This window comes from Hippopotamus amphibius, chromosome 12, assembly GCF_030028045.1.
Source record: "Hippopotamus amphibius kiboko isolate mHipAmp2 chromosome 12, mHipAmp2.hap2, whole genome shotgun sequence".
In the NCBI taxonomy this organism is placed as follows: Eukaryota; Metazoa; Chordata; class Mammalia; order Artiodactyla; family Hippopotamidae; genus Hippopotamus; species Hippopotamus amphibius.
The window spans coordinates 93,156,022-93,182,594 of record NC_080197.1 but is presented as its reverse complement, the minus strand read 5'-3'; the positions used below and the strand labels follow the sequence as shown (position 1 = coordinate 93,182,594).

Sequence of the window (26,573 nt, the reverse complement as noted above, 5' to 3'; positions counted from 1 at the left end):
AACATAGTTATGGATACAAGATAGAGGGAAAGCACACCAATAAAAGTAAGTTTTAACGTTCCACTACTTTGATTGACTGGTTGGTTCACATGTGCCCATTATATCATTGTTTTACAATTTTAAAGTTTGTTCCGCATATTTTATTATGAATGGAATCTACAGATCTAATGCAATTCCAATAAGAGAACTGATTCTAAAATTTATATCAAAAGACAAAGAAATTAAAATAATTAAAACAATTTTAAAAAAAGAGTAAAGTTGAAGGACCCACACAGCCTTGTTTTAACACTTATTATAAAGCTATCGTAACAAAGACAATGCTGTGTTGGTGAAGAGAGAGACATACAGATCAATGGAACAGAAGAGAGAGTAAAAAATAGACCTACATAAAAATGTCCAATTGATTTTTTGGGTTTTTTTTGGCAGCACTACATGGCATGCAGGATCTTAGTTCCCAGACCAGGGATTGAACCTGTGCCCCTTGCATTGAAAGCACGGATTCTTAACCACTGGACCACCAGGGATGTCCCTTCCAATTGGTCTTTGACAAAGGTGGAAAGGCAATTAACTGTAGAAAGCACTGCCTTTTCAACAAATAGCGTTAGGACAATTGGATGTCTATAAGCAAAACCCTTCCAACTTTGTACAAAATTAGTTCAAAATCAATCATAGGTCTAGATGTAAAACATAGAACTATAAAAAAAATTTTAAGAAAACAGGGGAAAATCTTTGTAACTTGGAGTAAGTCAAAGAGTTCTTAAATGTGACACTAAATGTACAACCCATAAAGGAAAAAATGATAAATTTGACTTCATTAAAATTTAAAACTTCCACTCGTGTAAGACAATTAAGAGAAAGAAAAGATAAGGTCCAGACCTGGAGAAAAATATTTGCAAATGTTATATCCAGAAAAAAACTTGCACCCAGACTATACAAGGAACTCTCAAAACTAAACAGTAAGGAACAATGAGGAAACAAACAACCTAATTTTAAAAATGAGCAAAAGAGTTGGACAAACACTTCACCAAAGAGGATATACAGACGGCAAATAAGAGCTTAACATTATTACCCATTAGTGAAATATAAATTAAAACTACAATGAGACACCACTGAAGATGGGAAACAAACCCGAAACTTGACAATGCCAAGTGCTGACAAGGAAACAGCGCTAGAAATTTAATCTTTGCTGGTGGGAACTAGAAATTTAATCTTTGCTGGTGGGAATAAAAAACAGTACAGACACTGTATCAAACAGTTTGGAAGCTTCCTATAAAGTTAAACATACACATACTATATGACGCTACAATCGCACTCACAGGCATTTATCCCAAACAAATGAAAATGTATGTTCACACAAAAATCTGTACACAAATGTGCATATCAGCTCTATTCATAATCTCCAAAAACTATAAACAACTCACTTTCTTCCAAGAAATGAACAAACTGTAGGACAACTGTATGACATCCATTTGATGGAATAATGCTCAGCAATGGAAAAGAACAAATTATTGACACACGCAACAACACAGATGGTCCTCAAAGGCATCATGTTGAGTGAAGGAAACCGATCTCAAAAGGTTACATACTGGGGGATTCCATTTATACGACATTTCTGTGTCATCCCAGAAAAATGCAAAACTAAAGCAACAGAGGAAAGATCAGTGTGTGCCAGGAGTTAGGTGGGAGGGAGGAATTGACTCCGTGGAGGAGGTGTGAGGGAGCTAGCTGTTCTATATTCAGATTATGGTGACAGTAACATGAATCTGTACGTATGTTAAAACTGTATAATAATAAAGGTGATTTTACTGTGTTTTTTTTTTTAACTTAAAACATGAAAGAATATAACAGCTATTTACAGAAAAAAATTTCCAATTGACTTGCAAACAAAACCCAACTGCATGCTATATGTAAGAGACACACAAAGTGACTCAGAAAGGCCAAAATTAAAACTATGTGCAAGAGTATACCAGGAAAACGGACGTAAAAAGAGAACAGGAGTATCAAATCCTGATAAGGTAAAGTAGAATTCAAGTATGGAATCAGAAAAACATGACAAAGAAGTGCTGAAAACCATAATCCACGATGAAGACATAACATCAAATTGAGTTTTATGCATCAAATAACACCACAAATTTTATGATGCTAAACAACAGGAAATGAAAGGAGCCATAGGTAGAAACACCCTAATGATAGGAAATTTTAACATACCAATTTTAGTAACAAAATAGATTCAGCAGGCAAAAATAAGGAGAGAGATGATCTAAGCAACATAAATAAAAGGGCTGATCTTATGGATATGTATCGAACTCGACACATAATAAAGAACACACGTTCGAAATATTTAAAAACCTGGCTCTGAATATTCAGAATGATGTTGGCCATGATCCTCTGGCATTGGTTATTTCTCTTGCTCTTGTGGAATCAATATTAATTACAAAACAGCTAAAGAGATACACATTGGGTGTTTTGTTGCTGTTGCTTTTAACCTCACTGTGAAAAGTACCAAACACTTTACTTCACTTTTGATACATGTATTCTAAAGTCACATCACACTCCTTAACTTCATCTTATATTACAATGTGGCAAAGTTTATTTTCCCTAAAGATTGCCATATGTGTCCATTCTCTTTTTAGCATTCACATCCCAGGGTGCCTTGTCACATGCAAAGACAGAGGATGTGGTTTTCATGAATCTCAAACAACAGAATAAGTTCTTTCTGTGACATCAAACATCTGGAGAGTATTCATGCAAATGTTGTGTAACTTAACACAGAATCTGGTTTATATATTTAACAGAATATCTTCCGGAATACTGGGCAATTTGTATTTTTGGTAACAGTAACTTCAGGCCCTTGAATACAAACTGAAAAAAAAAGATATACCTTTTTTGGACAGCACATACCTACGCCCAATAACATCTAATTTTGGAAATAGAGCTTTGCCTTCCAGAAATGCCAGCTACGTGGGGGGAGCCACCTCACCTTGACCAGCAGGGACGAGCATTTTATTACCATACTGGGGCTACCTCTGACTTTCTCAAGGATCTTGGACAGGTTGTTGCCACAGTGGGTCTGCTTCTCCAACTATAAATTGGGGTTACCCAGTTTACAACTACATTACTTTCTCAAGATATTGTAGGGGAAAATGGGGTTACATAAAAATTGGAGTAATGGAGTTAGAAATTAATGAAAATATCTGTTTTATCATTTAAAAACTTGATTGTGCTAAGATCTCTTATTCTGATTTAATGCTCACTGAGAAATACTGTTTACAATAATTACTTTTCTGTTAAGATATTTTCTATAAGGAAAGTTTACTAATGAGATAAAAGGAGTTTTGATTGCACTTACTTATTTGCATATTAGTCTTCTGTGAATTTTGTTGATGTCTCATTGACCAGACCTTATTCAATTCAACATGTAATGAAAAGGACCAGATTCCCAGAATTTCATGACTTTTCCTAAGTAATGGTACCTTGTAGCACTCTTCACATCTTTAGGTGGCATCCTCAATTTACTTCTCTCTAATCATATCAAGTATATGACAGAAGGCACTAATTAGAAGGAAGATGGATTGTTGGAGAAAGTTGACCAGTCTTGACATGGGCTGGCACTGGAGAATGAATGATCGTTTAAAAGGGTCATAATGGAAATGTTATTTTAAATATCCATATGTGAGGGGAAAGATCATTTAAAGTGCTAAAAGTTTTAGATTACACATCCTTGACCTTAGAACAGGTGTTCGAGGAGAAACAATGCCAGATTTCATAAGGGGGAGTTCACCAGGAGAAGCACAGTCCTGGGAAGAGAACTAAATAAAAGATGTCGGTCAGAGAGTGACAATGTTGGAGGGAGGCCAGTCATCTGGTAGACCGATATGAGTGAAGCAGGGAAGAAGAATGGACATGAACAGAGCTAACTAGGCACAAAGACTCAATGAGAACTTGAGATTCCTCAGCAAAGTCATCTACCTTAAAAAATACAGCCAAGAGAGGGATCACGTTTAGAATGGCTTTTGAAGAGACTTGTGGACTCTTTCTTCAGTGAAACAATAGAGAAAAATAGGAATAGAGGGGAACTTTTTCCACTTGATAAAGAACACTTACCAAAAGTCTATAGCTAACATTTCTATTAATGGTGAAAGCCTGAATGCTTTCCCCCTAAGATCAGAAGCAATTAAAGCAATGTCAAGTACCACCACTTTTCAAAATAATGCTAGAAGTTCTAGACATGTGTACTTGTATGATTCTACCTATATAACATCTTTGAAAAGACAAACTAGATTAGTGATTGCCAGGGGATAAGGTGAGGCTGGTGGTGGAAAGGAAGTAGTTGTCATTATAAAAGTCCTTGTGGTGATGAAAATGTTCTGTATCTTGATGTAGAGATGTCAATATCCTAGTTGCGATATTATACTCTAATCATGCAACATGTTACCCTTTGGGGAAACCGGGTGCATAGGATCTCTGTATTATTTCTTAGAACTACATGGTAGTCAATAGCCATCTCAAAATACAATGTTTAATTTCAAATAGAAAAAATATAAAATACAACAACCATTTAAAGTCTCTTGAGATCCTCCTAAGGCTATACAACAAATAGAGAAACATTTATTCAGGAAAGTCTGTGAGATCTAGGTAAGATCAGTACGTATCTGCGGCATTTGAACCATGACCTGTCCTCTCTTCCCCCACCTCAGCAAGATGATATTTCTACTCTTCATGGATGCAGCTAAGAACAGAGGCCTGTATTTCCCCCAGCTCTCTGTTAGGCCTAAGCTTTCCCCCAGGGTATATGGGGGGGCAGCGGGGAGGACAATAGCACTCCTCATCTCACCCAGCTCTGTGCTGCAGAAGCTGTATTAGAAGCAAGAATGGCGGAGAGTGTGAAGCTGCCTACCACCACTCCGTCCCTACTCATAGATCAGAAGATCTGCCCCAGGCATGGCAGGCCAAGAACACAAGGCCTGAATCATTCCCACTCAAAACCACTGGTAGAGCAGAAGTACCATGCGGAGCAAGGCAAGGCAAGAAGACCAGGGGATACTACCATGACCCTGCATTCTGCTTATAGACTGGGGAGGTTACTCTGCAAAGTCGGTTCTACCCACTCAATCCACAGAATTGGTGCAAAGGTTCTTCCTTGGTGGAAAATCAAGTTGTAAGAACAGAAAGTTCCATGGCTTTTCCTAAGAAGACTGAGCTTATCTGGGACAGCACATGGGGAAATTCAAGCCTAAAGAGCATATTGAAAATAAGATTTCAGTCGTGCGCAGTTACGAGGAGGATGGGGGTAACTGGATGAGATCAACAAGCAAAATGGTAGGTCAAAGCTCAGTTTAATAGAGAAAAGTAGGGAAAGAGACAGCCAAGAAGGGCTCCTCTTGAGGTCTGACCTGACCTTAAAAACTGAGCTATAATACTACCCTGGCCAAGGGGCCTGAGTTTATTTGGATCAGACCATGTAGCAATTTATGCCTCCAGGATGTTATTGAAAGAACAGAGCAATCATATACTAATTAGTGGAGGCCAAGAGCTGAGTGTGATATCAGTAGAGCTAGAAACTTCATCAAAGACAGCCTGGCTGTCTAGAAACTTCATCAAAGACAGCCTGGCTAAAACCCTGTCATTCCATCTAGAAACTTCATCTAGAAACTTCATCAAAGACAGCCTGGCTAAAACCCTGTCATTCCAGGAGGACTCGGGTGACAGTATACATGTCCAGGGTTGAGCCCTTTGAGGAGTGACATTAAAGGCTGCACACCACAGGGGAGACAGATGTCACTGAAATAGCCCAGCCAAGGAGCTAAACAAATAAATAAGCAAGCAAACAACAGGTCCTGGAGGGGAGGGAAAACTTAGTATCTACAGTTGCTAAAATATATTACCTAAAATGTCCAGTTTTCAACACAAAGTTGTGAAACATGCAAAGAAACTGACTCATATACAGGGGGAAAGGCAACAGAAACTGCTTTTGAGGGGTTTCAGATGTCAGGATAAGCAGATAAAGACTTCAAAGCAACTATTATAAAATATGCCCAAAGAACTAAAGAAAACCATGTTTAAAAAAATAGAGGAAGGTATGATAATAATGTCTCATCAAATAGAGACTATCAATAAAGAGATAAAAATTATATTTATAAAAAGAGCCAAAGGACAATTTCAGGAGTTGAGAAGTACAATAACCAAAATAATAAATTTACTACAGGGAATCAGTCAGCAGATTTGAGCTGGCAGAAGAATCAGCAAGCTTGAAAAGATATCAATAGTGATGATACAATCTGAAAAATAGAAAAAAAGAATGAAGAAAAATGAACAGAGCCTCAGAGAAATGAAGGGACACCATTATGTGTACCAACATATGCATGATGGAAGTACCAAAAAGAGGAGAGAATATATTTGAAGAAATAATGGCTGAAAACTTTCTAAATTTCATGAAATGCATTAATCTTCACATCTAAGAAGCTCAACAGACTCCAAGTTGAGTAGACACAAAGAGATCCACATCCAAATACGTCACAGTGAAAGATGCTGAGGAACTTTCCTGGTGGCGCAATGGTTAAAAATCTGCCTGCCAATTCAGGGGACATGGGTTTGATCCCTGGACCAGGAATAACCCACATGCGAAGATCCCACATGCCACGGAGCAACTAAGCCTGTACACCACAACTACCAAGCCTGCGTGCTGCAACTACTGAAGCCCACATGCCTAGAGCCCATGCTCTGCAACAAGAGAAGCCACCACATTAAGTCCATGCATGACAACAAAGAGTAGCCCCTACAACTAGAGAAAGCCTGTGTGCAGCAGCAATGAAGACCCAATGCAGCCAAAAATAATAATAATAATAAAATAAAACAAAAGATGCTGAAAGTCAAAAACAAAGAAAAAAATCTGAAAGCATCAAGAGAAAGATGACCACATACATGGGAATCCCAGTAAGATAAATAGCTGAGTTCTATTGTTCATCTAGAAGACAGAGGACAGTGGGATGGCATATGGCATATTTGAAGTGCTGAAAAATAAAAACTATAAAACAAGAATTTTCTAGGAAATCAATCTTTCAAGAATGAACGCAAAGTAAAGACATTCTCAGATAAACAAAACTGAAAGGATTTGTTATTAGTAGACCTGTCTTACAAGACACACTAAAGGAAGTTTCTCAGGCTGAAATCAAGTGACATCAGACAATAGAAATCAACACAAAACAACCAAAGCATAGTAGTAAAGGTAATTGTAGTAATTATAAAAGACAGTATAATTGCATATTTCTTTTTCTTTATTCTCTTAAAAAGCAATTGCATAAACCAATAAGTATGTAACTATACTATTGACCAGTAATATACAGAAATGTAGTATATTTGATAGTAATGCCACAAATGAAGCAGATGGAAGCAAAGCTGTTTTGGGGGAGTAAATGACAACAGCCGATAAATCCACAGGAAGAAATGAAGAGAACCAGAAATGCTAAATAAAATGGTTCATGTAAAAAACTCTATGAAATGAAAGTTCTCTCATTTCTTATCTCTAAAAGATATAAAATTATATGAAGTAACACTATAAAAATGTATCATGGGGCAAAAGAAACCATAAACAAGACTAAAAGGCAACCCTCAGAATGGGAAAAAATAATTGCCTATGAAACAACGGACAAAGGATTAACCTCCAAAATATACAAGCAGCTCATGAAACTTAATACCAAAAAAGCAAATAACCCAATCCACAAATGGGCAGAAGACCTAAATAGACATTTCTCCAAAGAAGACATACAGATGGCCAACAAACACATGAAAAGATGCTCAACATCACTACTCATCAGAGAAATGCAAGTCAAAGCCACAATGAGGTATCACCTCACACCAATCAGAATGGCCATCATCACAAAGTCTGGAAACCACAAATGTTGGAGAGGGTGTGGAGAAAAGGGAACTCTCCTGCACTGTTGGTGGGACTGTAAGTTGGTACAGCCACTATGGAAAACAATTTGGAGGTTCCTTAAAAAACTACAAATAGAACTACCATATGATCCAGTAATCCCACTCCTGGGCATATACCCAAAGAAAACCATAATCCCAAAAGAAACTTGTACCATAATGTTTATTGCAGCACTATTTACAATAGCCAGGACATGGAAGTAACCTAAATGCTCATCAACAAATGAATGGATACAGAAGATGTGGCATATATATACAATGGAATATTACTCAGCTATAAAAAGGAATGAGATGGAGCTATATGTAATGAGGTGGATAGAACTACAATCTGTCATACAGAGTGAAGTAAGTCAGAAAGAGAAGGACAAATATTGTATGCTAACTCACATATACGGAATCTAAAAATGGTACTGATGAACTCAGTGACAAGAACAAGGATGCAGATACAGAGAATGGACTGGAGAACTCGAGGTATGGGAGGGAGTGGGGGGTGAAGGGGAAACTGATACGAAGTGAGAGAGTAGCACAGACATATATATACTACCAACTGTAAAATAGTCAGTGGGAAGTTGTTGTATAACAAAGGGAGTCCAACTCGAGGATGGAAGATGCCTTAGAGGACTGGGGCAGGGAGGGTGGGGGGGACTCGAGGGGGGGAGTCAAGGAAGGGAGGGAATACGGGGATATGTGTATAAAAACAGATGATTGAACCTGGTGTACCCCCAATAAAATAAAAAATTAAAAAAAAATGTATCATTGGTTTATTACATAGGTAGAAGGTGTATTATAACAAATATAACAACATAAAAGGGAAGAGGAAAAAGAATATCATAGGAGTAATGTTTCTATATGTCCCTGCAATTAGGTAGTATATATCTGGAGTAGATTCTGTTGAGATGTACATTGTAATCCCTAGAGCAACTATTAAGAAAGCAATTAAAAATACAGTGAGAAAATTATTAAGGAAATTAAAATGTTACACTCGAAAACATTCACTGAATAAAAAAAGCAGTAAAAAAGGGACAGAAAACCAAAAACAATATGACACATAAAAAACAAAAAGTAAAATTGCAAAGATAAATCCAGACATATCAATTATAGCACTACACAATGCAATCAAAAGGCAGAAATTCAACAAAGTGCTTCCTGTAGGAGACACTCTTAAGATCCAAAAATATGTATAGGTTAAAAGCAAATGGGATGAAAATGTATATACCATGTACTATAAGCAAGCTGAGTAGCCATTCTAATAGCAGATATATTAACCTTTAAAACAAACAAAAAAATGGTACTACAGATAAAGAGGAACATTTTATACTGATAAGAGGGTCAATATATCAAGAAATTATGACAATTACAAATATACAATCACATACAACAAAATCACAAAAAAAGTAAATAAATCTAATACTAAATAAATGAAACAAAAGGATTGAAGTGAGAAGTAGACAATTATAATAGCTGCGACATTTCAGTAGATAGAATAACTAAGCAGAAGGTCAACAAGGAAACGGAAGAGTTGAACAGTACTTTCAACCAACAAGCCCTGACAGACATCTACAGAACACTTCACCCAACAACAACAGAACACACACTCTTTCCAAGCACATACTGAACACTTTCCAGGACAGCCATATGCTATGCTATGCTATGCTATGCTATAAAACAAGCCTCAATAAATTTTAAAAGATTGGATAATACAAAGCGTGTTTTCCAACCACAGTGGAATGAAAGCAGAAATCAATAACAGAAGGAAATGTGGGAAATTCACAAATATACGGGACTTAAACACCACACTTTTAAATAACCAGTGAGTCAAAGGAGACATCACAAGTGATAACAGAAAATACTTTAAGATGAATGAAAATGAATGCACAACACACCAAACCTCAGGGATGCTGCAAAAGAAGTGCCTAAAGAAAAAATTATAGCTATAAATGCCTATGTTAAAAGAGAAAAGAGATCTCATACCAATGACCTAAACATCCACCTTAAGCACTGGACAAAAAGGGAGAGCAAGTTAAGTCTAAAGGAAGCAGAAGGAAAGAAATGATGATGGATAGAGTGGAAATCAATGAAACAGAGAGAAAAATAGTACAGAAAATCAACAAAATCAAAAGTTGGTTTTCTGAAAAGAACAAAATTGACAACCCAAGAAAAGAGAGAGGAGACTCAAATCACTGAAATCAGGAATGAAAGAGGGGACATGATTGCAAGTTTTACAGGGATATAAAGGATTATAAGGGAATACTGCAAACAATTATGTGCCAATCAACTAGATAACTTTGGTTAAATGGACAAAGTCCTAAAAACAAAAACAAAAAAATATAAACTTCCAAAACAGACTCAAGAAGAGGGAGCGGATATGGGGATATATGTGTAAATACAGCTGATTTGCTTTGTTGTACAGTGGAAACTGCACAGCATTGTAAAACAATTATATTCCAATAAGGATCTGAGGGGGAAAAAATTCATGTCAGAAGTTTGCATTTTCTATTTACTTATGTTTCTTGCAGTATTCTGGTCAAGGAAATGAAGAGAAAGAGTATTAATGCTTTTCAGTGAGAAAAAATGAACAACTATGAAATACCTGTGGGCATCTAGCAGCACTATAGCAATCTCCAGCTGTAGCAAATGGAACTGCATTTCCAAATATTGTCTGGGCAAAAAGAAGGTCTGTAGCTAGAAAATAAAAAATGAAACTCTTTAGCACTGAAACATTGTATGTTTTCAAATTTTCATTACAAAACATACAGCCTTCATATTATATTCTTAAATACATTCACATAATTAGTCCAAAATTTTAAGCAAAAATGTTGCACACCTGTAGTACATAACATAGATCAGGCTTTCAATTTTTTATTTAAAATAAAGATGTTCATCTCATAAATTGCCCTAAAAGATGACAGGGACATCTGTAACTAATCCAGATGTTTTAAAAGCTAAATAAATGCTCTATTATATTTTATTTCATAGTGAATATCTAAAATAGATAAAGTGGAGTCAGGGAGAAAAATTACAGAGGAAAAAACATTACTTAAAGATAAATTATGACAAAGCACCACATGAGTGCTTATAGAGAGTATGCATATTAATTCATTCAGAGAATTCAAAAACACGAAGGTAAAAAGTGTGCCATTTTCTTTAATTCCTTATATGATTGCATTATATTACTATTTCATTCTTTGCAATCTTACTTTTGCTGACGTTGTTAGCAAAATTTCTTGACTGGCAACAATGCTGGGGATTCCATATAAAGTATCAAAAAAAGAGTCACTGGCTCAAAAATAGGTTAGGAGGAACCCTAAAGGTTAGGTGGTCCAATCCCTTATTCATGCTTGAATCACTTAAATAACATCCCAACTAAAGCTCGTCTAGTCAGTGGCTCTCACCTCTACTAATGTTGTTTCAAATACCTTTCAAGAGGACTGTAAGATTGTTGCATGCCCCCATGATGACACCAGTCCCCTAGAGGCAATCCCCAAAGGCAGCATTTCTGGAAATATTTATCATATCTCCAAGGGCACTTTCCAAAGCCAGGAGGCCTTCCGTGGTATGCCAGAGTCAGCTTGTACCAAATCATGAGAACCAACTGTGTGTATATCTCTTCCCAACTCCATGTATCATGAGCTCATGTTGGTAGCTTAAAATTGGTCATGGTAGGAATATATGCACCATGGAAACTGGCAACACCTACAAATCAAACTTTTTTTTCCTGGTTGTTAAGAGAGGGTTGTTAAACTTTTATCCACACACCACGGCTTATGCATGGTACTTAGGGTTAGGCTGGGCAAACTGACACAATTTCAAATTAGCCTTTGCTACTATGTCTTCCACCATTCCCTGGATAACCCACCGAGAGCTCTTGCTTAACATGTCCAGAGCCAAAAGCATTATCTTTTTCTCCAAACATATCCCCCCTCCCCTGCTATATTTCTCATCTCATTGAACCATATCAGCACCTACCCAGTTATTTTGGAACTCTTTCTAAATATTCCATGCCACAAATCCCCATATTCCATCTGTTGGAAAATCACAGAGTGTACCTCTTTAATATTTCATTCAGGCTCTCTGTTCTGAACCATGTCCCTAACTTAGGTCCTTATCACCTTCTATTTGAACTATTACATTAGCTTCCTAAATATCTTCATGGATACAATTTGTTCCCTCTACAACAGAGTCTGTTTCCCTCCCCTGCTTATGCTTTTATCCCAAAGGTCCCCATAACTTAAAGGATAAATTCAGTTACATAGTTTACTACACATTGTTCTTCATGATGTGTTTTCTGGGAACTTCTCTGATAAGCTGCCATCCCCCAACCTCCATTCAATTTATGCTTAGACAAAACTGGACCACTTCTCAGTCTCTGATGGAACCAAAACGCTTCCCCACTTCGTGCTTGTGTTCACAGTGTCTCCTCCTGAAACTCCTTTTCCTCACTTTGATTAATTCACATTTATCTTCAAGATTTCCTTAAGATAGCTTCTTGAGGAAAGTTGCCTTTATTCAGCAAATATTTCTCTAGAACCTATTACATATCGGGCATTATTATAAGTACTGTAAGAGCACAACAGTGGATGGCACAGGGGCTGATGGAACCTGAGTGCTACCAGAGAGGGACAAGTAATAGTAGATACTATCATATGTTATAGGTGATCATTGCTATAGAGAAAAAAAAAAAAGGCAGAAAAAGAATGAGAAGAAAGGAAGTTTAGGAGTGGAGAAAGTCCAGGATGAACTAATTGGGAAGGTATATTTAAGCAAGACCCAAAAGAAATTAAGAGGTAAACCCGACAGATAGTCGTTCTAGGCAGATAGAACAGAAAGTGTAAAGGCCTTGTGAGGGGCGGGGGCATGCCTGATGTATTCAAGGAACAGCAAGGGGACAAATATGTCTGAACCAGATCATGCAAGGGAGGAGCATGGAGGGAAGGAGCAGAAAGCTAATGTAGGTGGGAAGGTTTTGTTGACTGTTATTGACCATTGGCAAGATTTTTAATTCTGTTATGAGTTAGATGGGAGATGTTTGGAGAGTTTTGAGCAGATGTTGGGGTTGTTAAAAAGATGAAATGAGATAATGTATAAGACATGACATGGCTTATGTTTTATGGGATCACTCTGGATTCTCAATTGAGAAGAGAATCTAGGTCACGAGTTGGGGGAAAGGTGAAAAGGAACATGAGGGCTACCAGAGTAAATAGGAATATCAGTCAGTAAGCATAATAACCCAGGAAAAAATATAATATGGACTTAGACCAAGATGGTAGCAAATGAGATAATGTTGAAGTGGGATTTGGTATGTGTATTAGCTCAAGCTGCCCTCACAAACTATCATAGACTAGGGGGCTTCCTCAAAAGAAGTTTATTTCTCACAGTTCTAGAAGTCCAGGTGCAAACATGGCCAGGCTTGGGTGAAAGCTCCCTTCCTGGCTTGGCGATTGTCTTCTTGCTGTGTCCTCACATGGCAGAGAGAGCGAGTTCTGGTGTCTCGTCCTCTCTTTTTTTTTTAAGCTCTTTATTGGAATATAATTGCTTTACACTGTTGTGCCAGTTTTTGCTGTACAACAAAGTGAATCAGCTGTATTTACACATATATCCCCATATCCCCTGCCTTCTGTGACTCCTTCCCACCCTCCCTATCCCACCCCACTAAGTCATCACCCCCATCATTGAGCTGATCTCCCTGTGTTATGCAGCAGCTTCCCACTAGCTATCTATTTTACATTTGGTAGTGTACATATGTCAATGCTACTCTCTCACTTTGTCCCAGCTTCCCCTTCACCCCCTACCCCATGTCCTCAGTCCGTTCTCTATATCTGCATCTTTATTTTTGCCCTGTCACTGGGTTCATCAGTACCATTTTTTTTTTAGATTCCATGTATATGAGTTAGCATACGGTGTTTGTTTTTCTCCTTCTGGCTTACTTCATTCTGTATGATAGACTCTAGGTCCATCCATCTCACTACAAATAACTCAATTTCATTCCTTTTTATGGCTGAGTAACATTCCATTAGAATATTCCATTAAAGAAGATATGTGCCACATCTTCTTTATCCATTCATCTGTTGATGGACATTTAGGTTGCTTCCATGTCCTGGCTATTGTAAATAGTGCTGCAATGAACATTGTGGTACATGTTTCTTTTTGGATTATGATTTTCTCAGGGTATATGCCCAGGAGTGGGATTGTTGGGTCATATGGAAGTTCTATTTTTAGTTTTTTAAGGAACCTCCATGCTGTTTTCCGTAGTGGCTGTACCAATTTACATTCCCTCCAACAGTGCAGAAGGGTTCCCTTTTCTCTGCACCCTCTCCAGCATTTATTGTTTCTAGATTTTTTGATGATGGCCATTCTGACCGGTGTGAGGTGATACCTCATTGTGACTTTGACTTGCATTTCTTTAATGATTAGTGATGTTGAGCATCTTTTCATGTGTTTGTTAGCCATCTGCATGTCTTCTTTGGAGAAATGTCTACATCTTCCGCTCATTTGTGGATTGGGTTATTTGCTTTTTTGATACTGAGCTGCATGCGCTGCTTGTATATTTTGGAGATGAATCCTTTGTCAGTTGCTTCATTGGCAAATATTTTCTCCCATTCTGAGGGTTGTCTTCTTGTCTTGTTTATGGTTTCTTTTGCTGTGCAAAAGCTTTTATGTTTCATTAGGTCCCATTTGTTTATTCTTGATTTTATTTCCATGATTCTAGGAGGTGGGTCAAAAAGGATCTTGCCTTGATTTATGTCGCAGTGTTCTGCCTATGTTTTCCTCTAAGAGTTTTATAGTGTCTGGCCTTACATTTTCCTGTTTTTTATCAGGGCATTCATCTTATGATCATGTCCCCACCCTCATGAACTAATATAGATCTATATCTCCCCAGGACCACACACTATCACATCGGGGATTAGGGCTTCATCACATGAATTATGCAGGACACAATACAGTGCAGGCAGCATGTGTGTTAAAGATTCACCTGACAGAATCTGATGGTGGATGGCATGCAGGTGTGAGATAAAGGGAGGCGTTAAAGCCATTACTGTGTTTTAGCACGAGTAACTAGAAGATGATAGTTGCCATTTACTGAAATGGTAAAAATTCGGGTAGAACGAGTGGTCCATTTGTAGCTAAGTGGATGGACCTAGAGTCTGTCATACAAAGTGAAGTTAGTCCGAAAGAGAAAAACAAATATTGTATATTAACGCATATATGTGGAATCTAGAAAAACGGTACAGATGAACCTATTTCCAGGGCGGGAATAGAGACACAGATGCAGAGAACCAACATGCGAACACACGGTGGGGGGTGGTGGAGGGAGAAGAGGGTGGTGTGAATTGGGAGATTAGGATTGACATAAATACACTACCATGTGTAAAACAGATAACTAGTGGGAACCTGCTATAAAGCACAGGAAGCTCAGCTCAGTGCTCTGTGATGACCTAGATGGATGGAATTGGGGGTGCATGGGAGGAAGATCCAAGAGGGCGGGGATATATGTATACATATAGCTGATTCACTTCATTGTGCAGCAGAAACTAACACGACATTGTAAAGCAATTATACTCCAATAAAAAAAAAGTTCAGTTTTGGATACATTGTCGGACGCGTATTAGACACTCATATGGATATGCGAAGTAGGGAGTTGAATCTTGGAATTCAGCACAGCAGTCCGAATTAGAGATATACACTTGGGACTGTCATTTAATAGATGGTATTTGAAATCTATAAGTTGAAAGAGAGCCTTAAGGGAATGACTGAGTCCTGAAGTTCTTCAAGACTAGGTATTGTAGAAGATAAAGAGAAATTAACCAAGTTGAAAAACAGTGAGAAAGACAGGAGAAAGAGTGACGAAGACAGGCACCAAATGATGAGAGTGCAGAGTCCTAGAAGCCAAATACTGCCGATGGATCAAGTGAAATGAAAATCAAGAATTTGTCACTGGATTTAGAGAAATGGAGGAAGAACTGGTGATGTAAGAGAGAAAGGAAAGTTTGCTGAAATAATGTTCCTAAGTTGGTACAAAGCAAGGAGCCCAGAGTGCAGGTAGAGAAGGTTGCCTCAGATGGGGACAGAAACAGTTCATCCACAGTAACCAGAAGAGAAGGCAAAGTCTACAGGTCAAGCTTTAGGTAGGTTAGCTGGGGCAGTGGTAGTTTGTGGAAATTCCCTTCCAGTTGTTCTTATTTTCTCAGTGAGCTAGGAAGTAAGATCATCAGCAGTGAGTGACTGGAGTGGAGGTATTAGACATTTTAGACATTTGAAGCCAGAGGAGAAGCCGTGAGTTAGACATTGAGAAGCATGCTGGAGGAATGGACCAGGGTCCGTGCAAGCTCAGGAGTTATGCATTTAAAGTAAGATCATGTAACCAGAAAAAAAATAAAAATAAAAATAAAAATAAAGTAAGATCGGTCAGGAGTGCTGACCGATCTTACTTTATTATTTGTATTATTTGCCACACACAAGTTCCATAACGCAAGTGCAAAGCAGATGAAATGTTTAATTTAATCAAGATTGGGGTTCTGGCACACAAATTTGAGGAAGGAAAAGAGATAGCGAGTGGAAAATGTATACATTTAACATTGTGTCTTCAGAGCCCAGCCCAATGCCTGGCAAAATGGCAGGTTTGTTTGATAAATTAATGAAAGATAAAAGCTTACTAAACAGCAAATAAGTTCCCAAATGCCCATTATGTACTCAGCAATGCTGACACAACATATATTATTAAATAATAACCATTGTGTATAGAGCACTTACTACATGCAAGGCATTCACTAGGTATATTACAAGTATTATCTCTTAATCCTAACCAAAAAAATGGAAAAAAAGAAGGAAAGAAAGCAGAAAAAAGAAAAAACCTGAGACGCATCTTATTTTAGAGATGAGGGAATTTAGGCTTAAAGAGAGATGCCCAAAGTCACACGACTGGTAACTGGATGCAGAGAATTTACACCCAGAAATCTAACTGCAGAGTTTATGATCATAACCAAAGCAGTAGGGACTTCCTAGGTGGCGCAGTGGGTAAGAATCCGCCTGCCAATGCAGAGGACATGAGTTTGATCCCTGCTCCAGGAAGATCCCACATGCCGCAGAGCAACTAAGCCCATGCGCCACAACTATTGAGCCTGCACCTAGAGCCTGTGCTCTGCAACAAGAGAAGCCACCACAGTGAGGAGCCTGCATAACACAATGAAGAGTTGCCCCCACTCACTGCAACTAGAGAAAACCCACATGCAGGAATGAAGACCCAATGCAGCCAATAAATAAATAAATAAATAAATACAAAGATACATTAAAAAAAGAGTTAAAAAAAAAATAACCAAAGCAGTATAACACTTTCCCACTGCAGTAATTGTGGGTGTTCAGTAAATGGTAGCCACTATTACTGACAATAATAGTTTACCATCATATGAGTGTGATTTAGAGATTATGTATTCACTGTCTCAACAAATCTTTTGTGTGTGTGTGTGTGGTTTATGTACTGTACTAGGCATTGGTGATTCCACTGTGATTTAGAGTTTCTGCTTCTGAAATGAACTTCTTTGCCTTTTCATGTCACTATGTAATTTCCAGGAGGGCAGATTGCCTGATGCTCAGTGTATGTTAGGTTTCATAAAGTATATTTACTTTAACTTGACTGTACAATAAGTTACTTCCTAGAAAGGTAGCAGGTCCATAATCTGGGATCTGTGAGTGGGACTTTATCTTCCTGCAATGCCAGTTACTAACTGTATGAATTGGGACAAGTCACTTAATTCTATAAGTGCATCTTAATTTCATCACTTGCAACAATGTGATAAAATACTGCCTTATCTAGTATAGCATTGTTAAAAAGATCAAATGAGATAAAGTATAAGAAAATACTAGACAAACTGTCACCTGGAACTAATGTTAATTATTACTTTAAGCCCTTGAAAAAAATCTTATACAACTACACTGAAGATATTAACTTCCTTATTTTTAATGTAATTGAGGATTTTAAGATAGAGGGGTGTTATCTTGGAAGGGCAGTGTCTTTCCTATGACCGTATCCTTACTATCTTTACTAATGACAGTGTTGTTACCACTTTTTATTAAGGGTTCCCATAGTCCGTATCACTGCATTAGAAGTATGTAGCTAACTACTTTAAAAAAAAATTTAAGTAATTATTGTACAATGGTAGACCCTTCTCTATACCCTAGATACCACATATACCATATTTATATTGTTAGACTTGCATTAGCAAATAGATTACTTTTCATTTTATAAATAGAGATTCAGCACTTACTTTTAATTTGCATGGAAGTAATATCAATTCTTATTTTGCTGAAAACAGTGTGTCCAGCAGCCAAGTAGTCATTTTTACACTCACAGTCTTGCCTTCTGCTTCCATTAAAAGGACATTCATATGGATTTTGTAGTCTGTAACAACATTAGAATATTGTAGTATTAGATACTATTATTAGACCATAATGCAGATAAATGGTAAACTTTGGAAGTGGGAAGGTAAAAGACACACTCTTCAATACTTTCGTGTCAACAAGTTAAATGTGAGAGAAGTAAAAATCACTCAAGGTTAACGTACAAAATGATCAATAGGAAATTCAAGACCAGTTTGTGGAAAGATAATTCAGCTGTAGTTCTCCTAGCTTTTGTTACTGGAATTAATTTGATTTCTATGAAAGTATACACAGGTCTTAAATTCTTCCCTCCTCTGTTGTCCCACTGCTCACCCACAGCATCCTTCTTCGTCTGTCTCTGTGAGTACATGCTAATGCCCAAATCTTTACTATTGGACAGGCATGGACAACATCTGGCTTAGGTCCCAATATGTCCACCTGCTACTAAATTACTTGTCCCACTGGGAGCTATTCAAGTACCACTCTGAACTCTGGAACTTCTAATTCTCTTAAAGGTCCATAAAAATGCACAGATACCGCACGACACAGCACATACCTAAAGCCATACACTTCAGAAAAGTTGTCTTCTTCACCTTTGACCAATGATATATATTCCTTGGGGTCCTCCAAGTGCATGCCAGCACAGTAGATCTACAGGGAAAATGCAAAGATCTAGAAAAACTTTTTTCAAAGTCAAGGGGCAATGTTAAAATCAAATAGGAACTGTTCTCATAATACCTTTACTATTCTTCCTTTAATATTAAGGTAATAGTCACCATCCTTGGTAATGTTGTTTTTCATTTGGATTTCTTTACAGCTGGTAAATGTTTCACCTTCAAGGACAAGTGAATACAACTTATCAGCAATGAACAAGTTACAGACACAACATGAATTTAACTCAATTACACCAATATTGTTTTACTCTGAAAAAAACAGACCCTTCATTTTGTGGAGTGTATGACTACTCCAAATATTTATTTTCAAATTTTAATTAAAACTTCTTAGAAACACTTAGGTTCTAGATTTTGAAGTCTATTACTTACAGTCATTGACATAACATTTCTTCTGAGCATCTGGTTTTAAGCTCTTTAAACATAAGTCACTGGACCAACCATTGTCAGCCATGCATTCCACTCTTCTCTCCATTATCCCAACTCCACAAGTCATGGAGCACTGTGAACAGAGTAAAATTTGAAGGTAAAGTATATAATGGATAATAAGGCCAGTAAATACATTTCTCCTCCTCTCAAACTAGGTCTCTTTGGAATAAACTGATGATCGATGATGGCTAGAATTATTGCAGATACGAAAATATGCTGGAGGCTGGCGAGTCACAGGTGGGACGAGTCCTTAAGAGAATAAATCTATTCTTTCTCAGTTACTGACTTCTTTCCATTTATTTTGTATAGTTATCTCATCAGTATATTGTAAATACTTGATAAATATTAATTAGTGACGGTTATTCGGACTGAGTTTTTACTCATTGTTGTATGCTATATTTGCAAAGCAATATTTACTTGCTTTCTATCAATAAAATTGGAAATGGAATATGGTGCAAATAATTTGTATTACTCGTATATTAGATTTATTTACTTTTTCACTTAACCAATAAATATTGTTTAAACATCTACTCAAAATGCAAGCCACTGCGCCAGGCTCTCTGAGGAACAGAAACAAGTATTAGTTACGGTCCCTGCTTAAGGCTGTTATAGCAAACACAGAAAAAGAGATGAGATATTTATACAAATAACTGATAACGTGATTGTTAGACAATAGGGGTATGAGACAACTCTGATATTCAGTCAGACATGCAGATTAGTAGGCATCTCACAACTAGAAAGTCTCGTTCAGAAGATCTGAAACTTGTAATTATATACTGACCTTGCTCCATTTTCCAACTTTCCAAGTGGCCATATGCAAACAGGTCCTAAAATTGCATGTGTCAACCTGAGAGGAAGGCAGCACAGGGCATTCTCGATATTCTACAGGCCACAGCTGATGAAGCTTATATTTCTCAGCAGATCGGATCCCAATGCAATATGTAACCCTTTGTCGGTAACTAAATCCACAGTTACCCGCACACTGAAAAACACAGGGGAGAAGAAGATGTCCTTAAACTTAACCAGGGCCCACTACTTGCCAGCTGCTTAATATGTACTATGTTATGGCATTCCCACAACAATCTTATTTATTAGCCTCATTGACAGATGGGTAAACAAAAGTTCAGAGACATTAGGTAACTTTCCCAGAGTTGTACCAGTAAATGGAAAGGATCCAGATTCAGGATAGTCTATTTGTAGTGCCTATGTTTTTTGTTTGTTTTTTTGTTTTCTTGTTTTTGTCTTCTTGTCTTTGTTTTCTTGGTTATACTACAAAGACTAGCTTAATTGAATGAAAATTTATCTCCTGATAAGCACAGCTTTGGAGAAATGAAACATATCAAGGGTTCTTACCTGAAGTAATGGACATTTATTAGTCTTAATGTACTTGTAACTCTATATAAGTTTCGCATACATTTATCTTTATACTTACAATGTGATGTGTACTACCATTTGACTAGAATAGGTAAGTGATTTAGATATAAATAAAAGATCCAGAGCAAAAATGGGCAAATAGATTTCTGACTCCAGCAAAAAGGAGTAACAAGGAATAGAGTTACCTTTTAACCTAAAACAACAAAAACACCTGGACAAAATATACTTTGATAAAAACAATGGCTCTTAAGACACTGGACATTAGGCAATAAAGGATAGTGATCCCAGGAAATGGAAACAAAGTGACCCTATAATTGCTCCAGCTTACTGCCTTGAGAGAATTTCCAGGTTTTGGAATAAGGAAAGGGACCCCAAGGGGACAGCAGAGTTCTGACCAGTGCAAACTTGTGAGGACACCAACTGAGGCCAAGGGATGAACCAATTAAAAGACATATGAATCACTGTATCTGGCACTCACACAGGACCAAATATAGTGTCTGTTCCTTTCATTCAGACTGGAAAAACCTATATACAAGCAGCAATAGGTAGAGTACCCAAAGAGATCTTGTCACAATAGAGGGGAATAGTTAACCCTAGATTAACCAATGCACTGGTCTCACATAAAAAATCTGAAGAGCTAGACAGCAAAAGATCAAACTACTTAACAGACAAAATAACTGCATGGCAGAACAAAGCTCAAAATATACATATAGGAATAAAAACTACCTAGCAGCCAACAAAGTAAAATTCGTAATGCCTGGCATGAGATAAAAAATTAACTGGCATGCAAAGAGGCAGGAAAATATAATCTATGAGGAGGAAAATCCATCTATGAAAGCAGACCCTGGGGCATGAGTGACATCAGTGAAAACAGCAAAGCAAGGACATCTGAAAATGCTCTCTTCTATAAAGGCAATGAGAAAATTGGCAAAACTTGTGAAAATCAACTTTTTCAGAGCTCTGTAAATTAACCAAATGCTTGCAGCAATCCGGGAAGCATTTATTAAAGCAATAAGGTTAAATCTTGGTAAGAAGAGTGAACTTTGTGTGTTTTACTTTGCACTATTCTCATTCCCCCTCTCTTCAGCTCATAATAGCCTTGAAATCAATAGCCTGCAAACACAGTGAAAAACAAAAGTCTGGAAGCCCCCAGAAGGACTGGACATCTTTCTAAGCCTCATTTCCAGAGAACTATCATAATTTGAACTGTTTGGTAGTTTTCTGACCTCATCTGCAAGTCTCTATTTGACTTTACTCTGAGCCTGCCCAGTGCTAAAAGCCTTCTCCTTGGAGGCATTTTTGAACACAATTAGGGGCCCTCGTTTAACTTTTCAGCTTCCAGAGGAGGTGGATAACAGTCAGGAAAACAATGAGCTACCAAAAAAAGCTTAAAAGGAAAAGCTGGGAAAGGAAATGTCCACAGGGGCTTTAAAAGCTCCAACAAAGTCATAGATAACTAGGTCATGGACATGCATAAGGTTGTGTACATGTCCAGGGCTGTGTGCAAGCTTAGGAAGTATCTGAGAAGTACCCACATTCTCATATCTGGCTGAGGTCAAGTCTCTGTACAAGCAGGAAGTTAAGGTTAAAGAAGAGTTGTCAACTGCCTCATCAAGTGTTGAAGATGCCCACACATGCACACAGAGCCCCTTGGCAAAGACTGGAGGTTACTGGTTTCATGTAATCTTGGAACTCAGGAAATTACTGTCCAGTCATTAGTGGAAAACTAATCAAATAGAGACTTTAGTGACCACATGTGACAAAGAATACAGACTTTACAGTTAGTTCAGAAAAATCACTGAACAAACAAACAACAACGAACAGCAGTAATAACAAACTCTAGGGAGATGGGAGAATCTGTACAGAAATCTGTGTAGACCTATAACAAGTAAAGAGGTTGAATTAATAATCAAAAACTTCACAAAAATAAAAACCCAGGACCAGAGACTTCAGTGGTGAATTCCCCCAAAGGTTTAAAGAATTAGCACCCACCCCCTCCAAAACACTTCCAAAAGATAGAATAGAAAAGAACACTTCCTAATGCATCCTATGAGACCTGTATTTCCCTCATGCCAAAACCAGGCAAAGACATAAAAACGAAAGGAAACTACAGACCAATATCTCTTATGAATATAGATGCAAAAATCCTCAGTCAAACACTAGCAAAACAATCCCAGAAGCAAATAAAAAGGATCATACACCATGACAAAGTAAGACATCCCAGGAATGTAAGATTGTTTCAACATACGAAATCAATCAATGAAATACATCATACAAATAGACTCATAGATAAAGAACACATGAGCATCTCAATAGATGCAAAAAAAGCATTTGATAAACTCTAACACATTTTCATGATATAAACACCAAGCAAACTAAGAATAGGAGGGTATGATGAAGAGAATCTACAAAAATATCCACAGCTAACTTATCTAATTATGAAAAGTGGAAGTTTTCCTCTAAAGAGCAGGATGTCTGATTTTACCACCTCTACTCAACATTGTTTTGGAGTTTCTAGCCAGGGAAACAAGGCAAGAAAAAGAAGTAAAACGCACTCAGATTTAAAGGAAAAAGTAAAACTACCTGGTTTTGCAAACGATATTCTTCTGTATATAGAAAACACTAAGTCATCCACACAAAAAAAGAACTGGACTCAGTAAATGTGTTTAACATACAAAAATCAATTCTATTTCTACACATTATGAATGGACAAGCAGAAAATGAAATTAAGAGTAAAATTCCATTTTCAGAAGCATAAAAATTAATAAAATTCTTAGGAACAAAATTAACCAGAGAAGTGTAAGATTTGTACAATGAAAATGATAAACTATAAAGAATCCTTGAAAGAAATTAATAAGACCTAAATAAACATAAAGACGTCACATTTACGGATTGGAAGACACTACTAAAATGGCAACATTCCCCAAACTGATCAAGATTCAATGTAATCTCTAACAAAATCCTAGCTGTGGTTTACACAGACTATGACAAGTTGATCCTAAAATTTATACAGGAATGTAAGGGACACAGCATAACCAAATAATCTTGAAAAGGAAAAGGAAAACTGGTTCCCTCACACATCCTGATTTCAAAACTTATTATAAACCTGCTTTACTATAAAACCAAAACTATGTGGTACCGATATAAGGATAGACACAAAGGTCAGGGAACTGAATTGAGAGTTCAGAAATAACTCTTCAAAAATAGATAATTCAAGGAAAGAAGAGTCTTTTCCAAAAATTATGTTGGAACATCTGGATAGCCACATGCAAAGGGATAAAGTTGAAACCCACTTCACATCATGTAAAAAAATTAATACAAAGCGAATTGCAGAACTAAATGCATGAGCTAAAATTATAAAATTCTTAGAAAAAAAATATAAGTATGAATCTTTGTAACCTTGGAGAGGCAATAGTTTCCTAGACATGATACCTAAAGTACAAGTGAACAAAAAAATAAATTTGACTTCATCAAAATTAAATACATTTGTGCACAAAAGACACTATCAACAAAGTGAAAATGTAAGAGAAAAAGTTACAACTGACACCACAGAAATACAAGGATCATAAAAGATTACTGCAAACAATTATGCACCAACTAATTAGACAACCTAGACATGGATAAATTTCTAGAAATGTACAATCTCCCAAGACTGAACCTGGAAAAAAAACAGAAAATATGAACAGACTAAATATCAGTAATAAAATTGAATTAGTAATAAAACAATTCCCAAAAAACAAAAATCCAGGCCCAGATTGTTTCACAGGTAAATTTTACCAAAGTTTTAGAGAAGAGTTAATATCTATCCTTCTCAAAATATTCCAAAAAATTGCCAATGAAGGAACACTTCCAAATTCATTCTACAAGGCCAGCATTACTCTGATACCAAAACTACAAAAAGATGTCTCTCTCTCTCTCTCTCACACACACACCCACACACAAATTCAGGCCAATATCACTAATGAACATAGATGAAAAAATTCTCAACAAAATATTAGCAAACCAAATTTAAGTGGGATTTAGTCCAGGGATGCAAGAATAGTTCAATATCCACAAATCAATCAACATGATATACCACATTAAGAAAATGAAAGATAAAAATCATATGATTATCTCAATAGTACAGGGAAAATACCTCAATATAATAAAGGTTATATATAACAAACCCACAGCTAACGTCACACTTGATGAAAAGTTGAAAGCTTTTCCTCTAAAATCAAGAACAAGTCAAGGATCCCCACTCTCACCACTTTTAATCAACATAGGTTTGGAAGTTCTAGCCACAGCAGTCAGACAAGAAAAAGAGATAAAAGACATCCAAATTGGAAAGGAAGAAGCAAAACTGTCACTATTTGAGGATTATATGATATTATACATAGAAAACCCTAAAGACTCCACCAAAAAACTTTAGAACTGAAAAATGAATTAAGTAAAGTTGTAGGATACAAAATCAATGTACAGAAATCTTTTGCATTTCTATACCCTAACAACAAACTATCAGAAAGAAAAAATTTTAAAAATCATTCCATTTACAACTGCATCAAAAGGAATAAAATACCTCGGAATAAATTTAACGAAGAAGGTAAAAGACCTTGTACTTTGCAAACTATAAGACATTGATGAAAGAATTGAAGATGACACAGATAAATGGAAAGATACACCATGCTCATGGATTGGAAGAGTTGATATTATTAAAATGTCCACACTACCCAAAGCCATCTACAGATTTAATGCAATTCCTATCAAAATACCAATGGCATTTTTCACAGAACTAGAACAAAGCATCCAAAAATTTGAATGGAACCACAAAAGGCCTGAAATACCCAAAGCAATCTTAAGGAAAAAAACAAAACAAAACAAAAACAAAAAAACAAACCTGGAGTTACCATGCTCTGGATTTCAAACATATTATAAATCTATAGTAATCAAAACTGTATGATACTGGCAGAAAAACAGACACATAGCTGAATGGTACAGAATAGAGATCCCAGAAATAAATCCATACTTATATGGTCAATTAATCTACAACAAAAAACTAAGAATATACAATGGGGAAAAGACAGTCTCGTCAATACATGGCATTGGTAAAACTGGACAGCTACATTCTTTCATGCAAAAGAATGAAACTGGATAATTTTCTTAGACCATATACAAAAATAAACTCAAAATGACTAAAGATATAAATGTAAGATCTGAAACCCAAAACTCCTGGAAGAAAAGGTAATATGCTCTTTCACACCAATCTTAGCAGTATTTTTTTTGTATACATCTCCTCAGGCAAGAGCAACAAAAGGGAAAACAAACAAATGGGACCATACAGCAATAAAAACCTTTGGCACAGCAAAGGAAACTCAATGAAGTGAAAAGGCAGCCTACTGAATGGGACAATATATTTGCAATGACATATCTGATAAGGGGTTAATATCCAAAATATATAAAGAACTCACACAATTGAATATTAAAAAAAAAAAAAAAAGCAAACAACTCAGTTAAAAAATGGACAGAGGCTCTGAATAGATATTTTTCCAAGGAAGACATACAGATGGCCAACAGACACATGCAAAAATGCTCAACATTACCAATCATCAAGGAAATTCAAATGAAAACCATATCACCTCACACCTGTCAGAACAGCTATAATCAAAAAGACAACAACAAAAAAAACAAGTGCTGGCAAGGATATGGAGAAAAGGGAACCCTCATGCACTGCTGGTGGGGGTATAAACTGGTACAGCCACTATGGAAAATATTATGGAGTTTCCTCAAAAAATTGTGGCTAGAACTACCATATGATCCAGA

General features: G+C 36.8%; 1 protein-coding gene across 1 annotated transcript in view; it reads right to left on the bottom strand.

Moving 5' to 3' along the window:
- Window positions 1-26,573, bottom strand: part of ADAMTS20 (ADAM metallopeptidase with thrombospondin type 1 motif 20) — a 173,562-nt gene that overhangs the window by 7,000 nt on the left and 139,989 nt on the right. The window contains exons 32-37 of the mRNA XM_057703425.1: window positions 20,182-20,382; window positions 19,344-19,473; window positions 19,039-19,133; window positions 18,857-18,951; window positions 18,189-18,322; window positions 10,520-10,611 (exon numbers count right to left, since the gene is read on the bottom strand). Coding sequence (XP_057559408.1) covers window positions 10,520-10,611; window positions 18,189-18,322; window positions 18,857-18,951; window positions 19,039-19,133; window positions 19,344-19,473; window positions 20,182-20,382 — 747 coding nt within the window. The remainder of the gene's footprint in view (window positions 1-10,519; window positions 10,612-18,188; window positions 18,323-18,856; window positions 18,952-19,038; window positions 19,134-19,343; window positions 19,474-20,181; window positions 20,383-26,573) is intronic.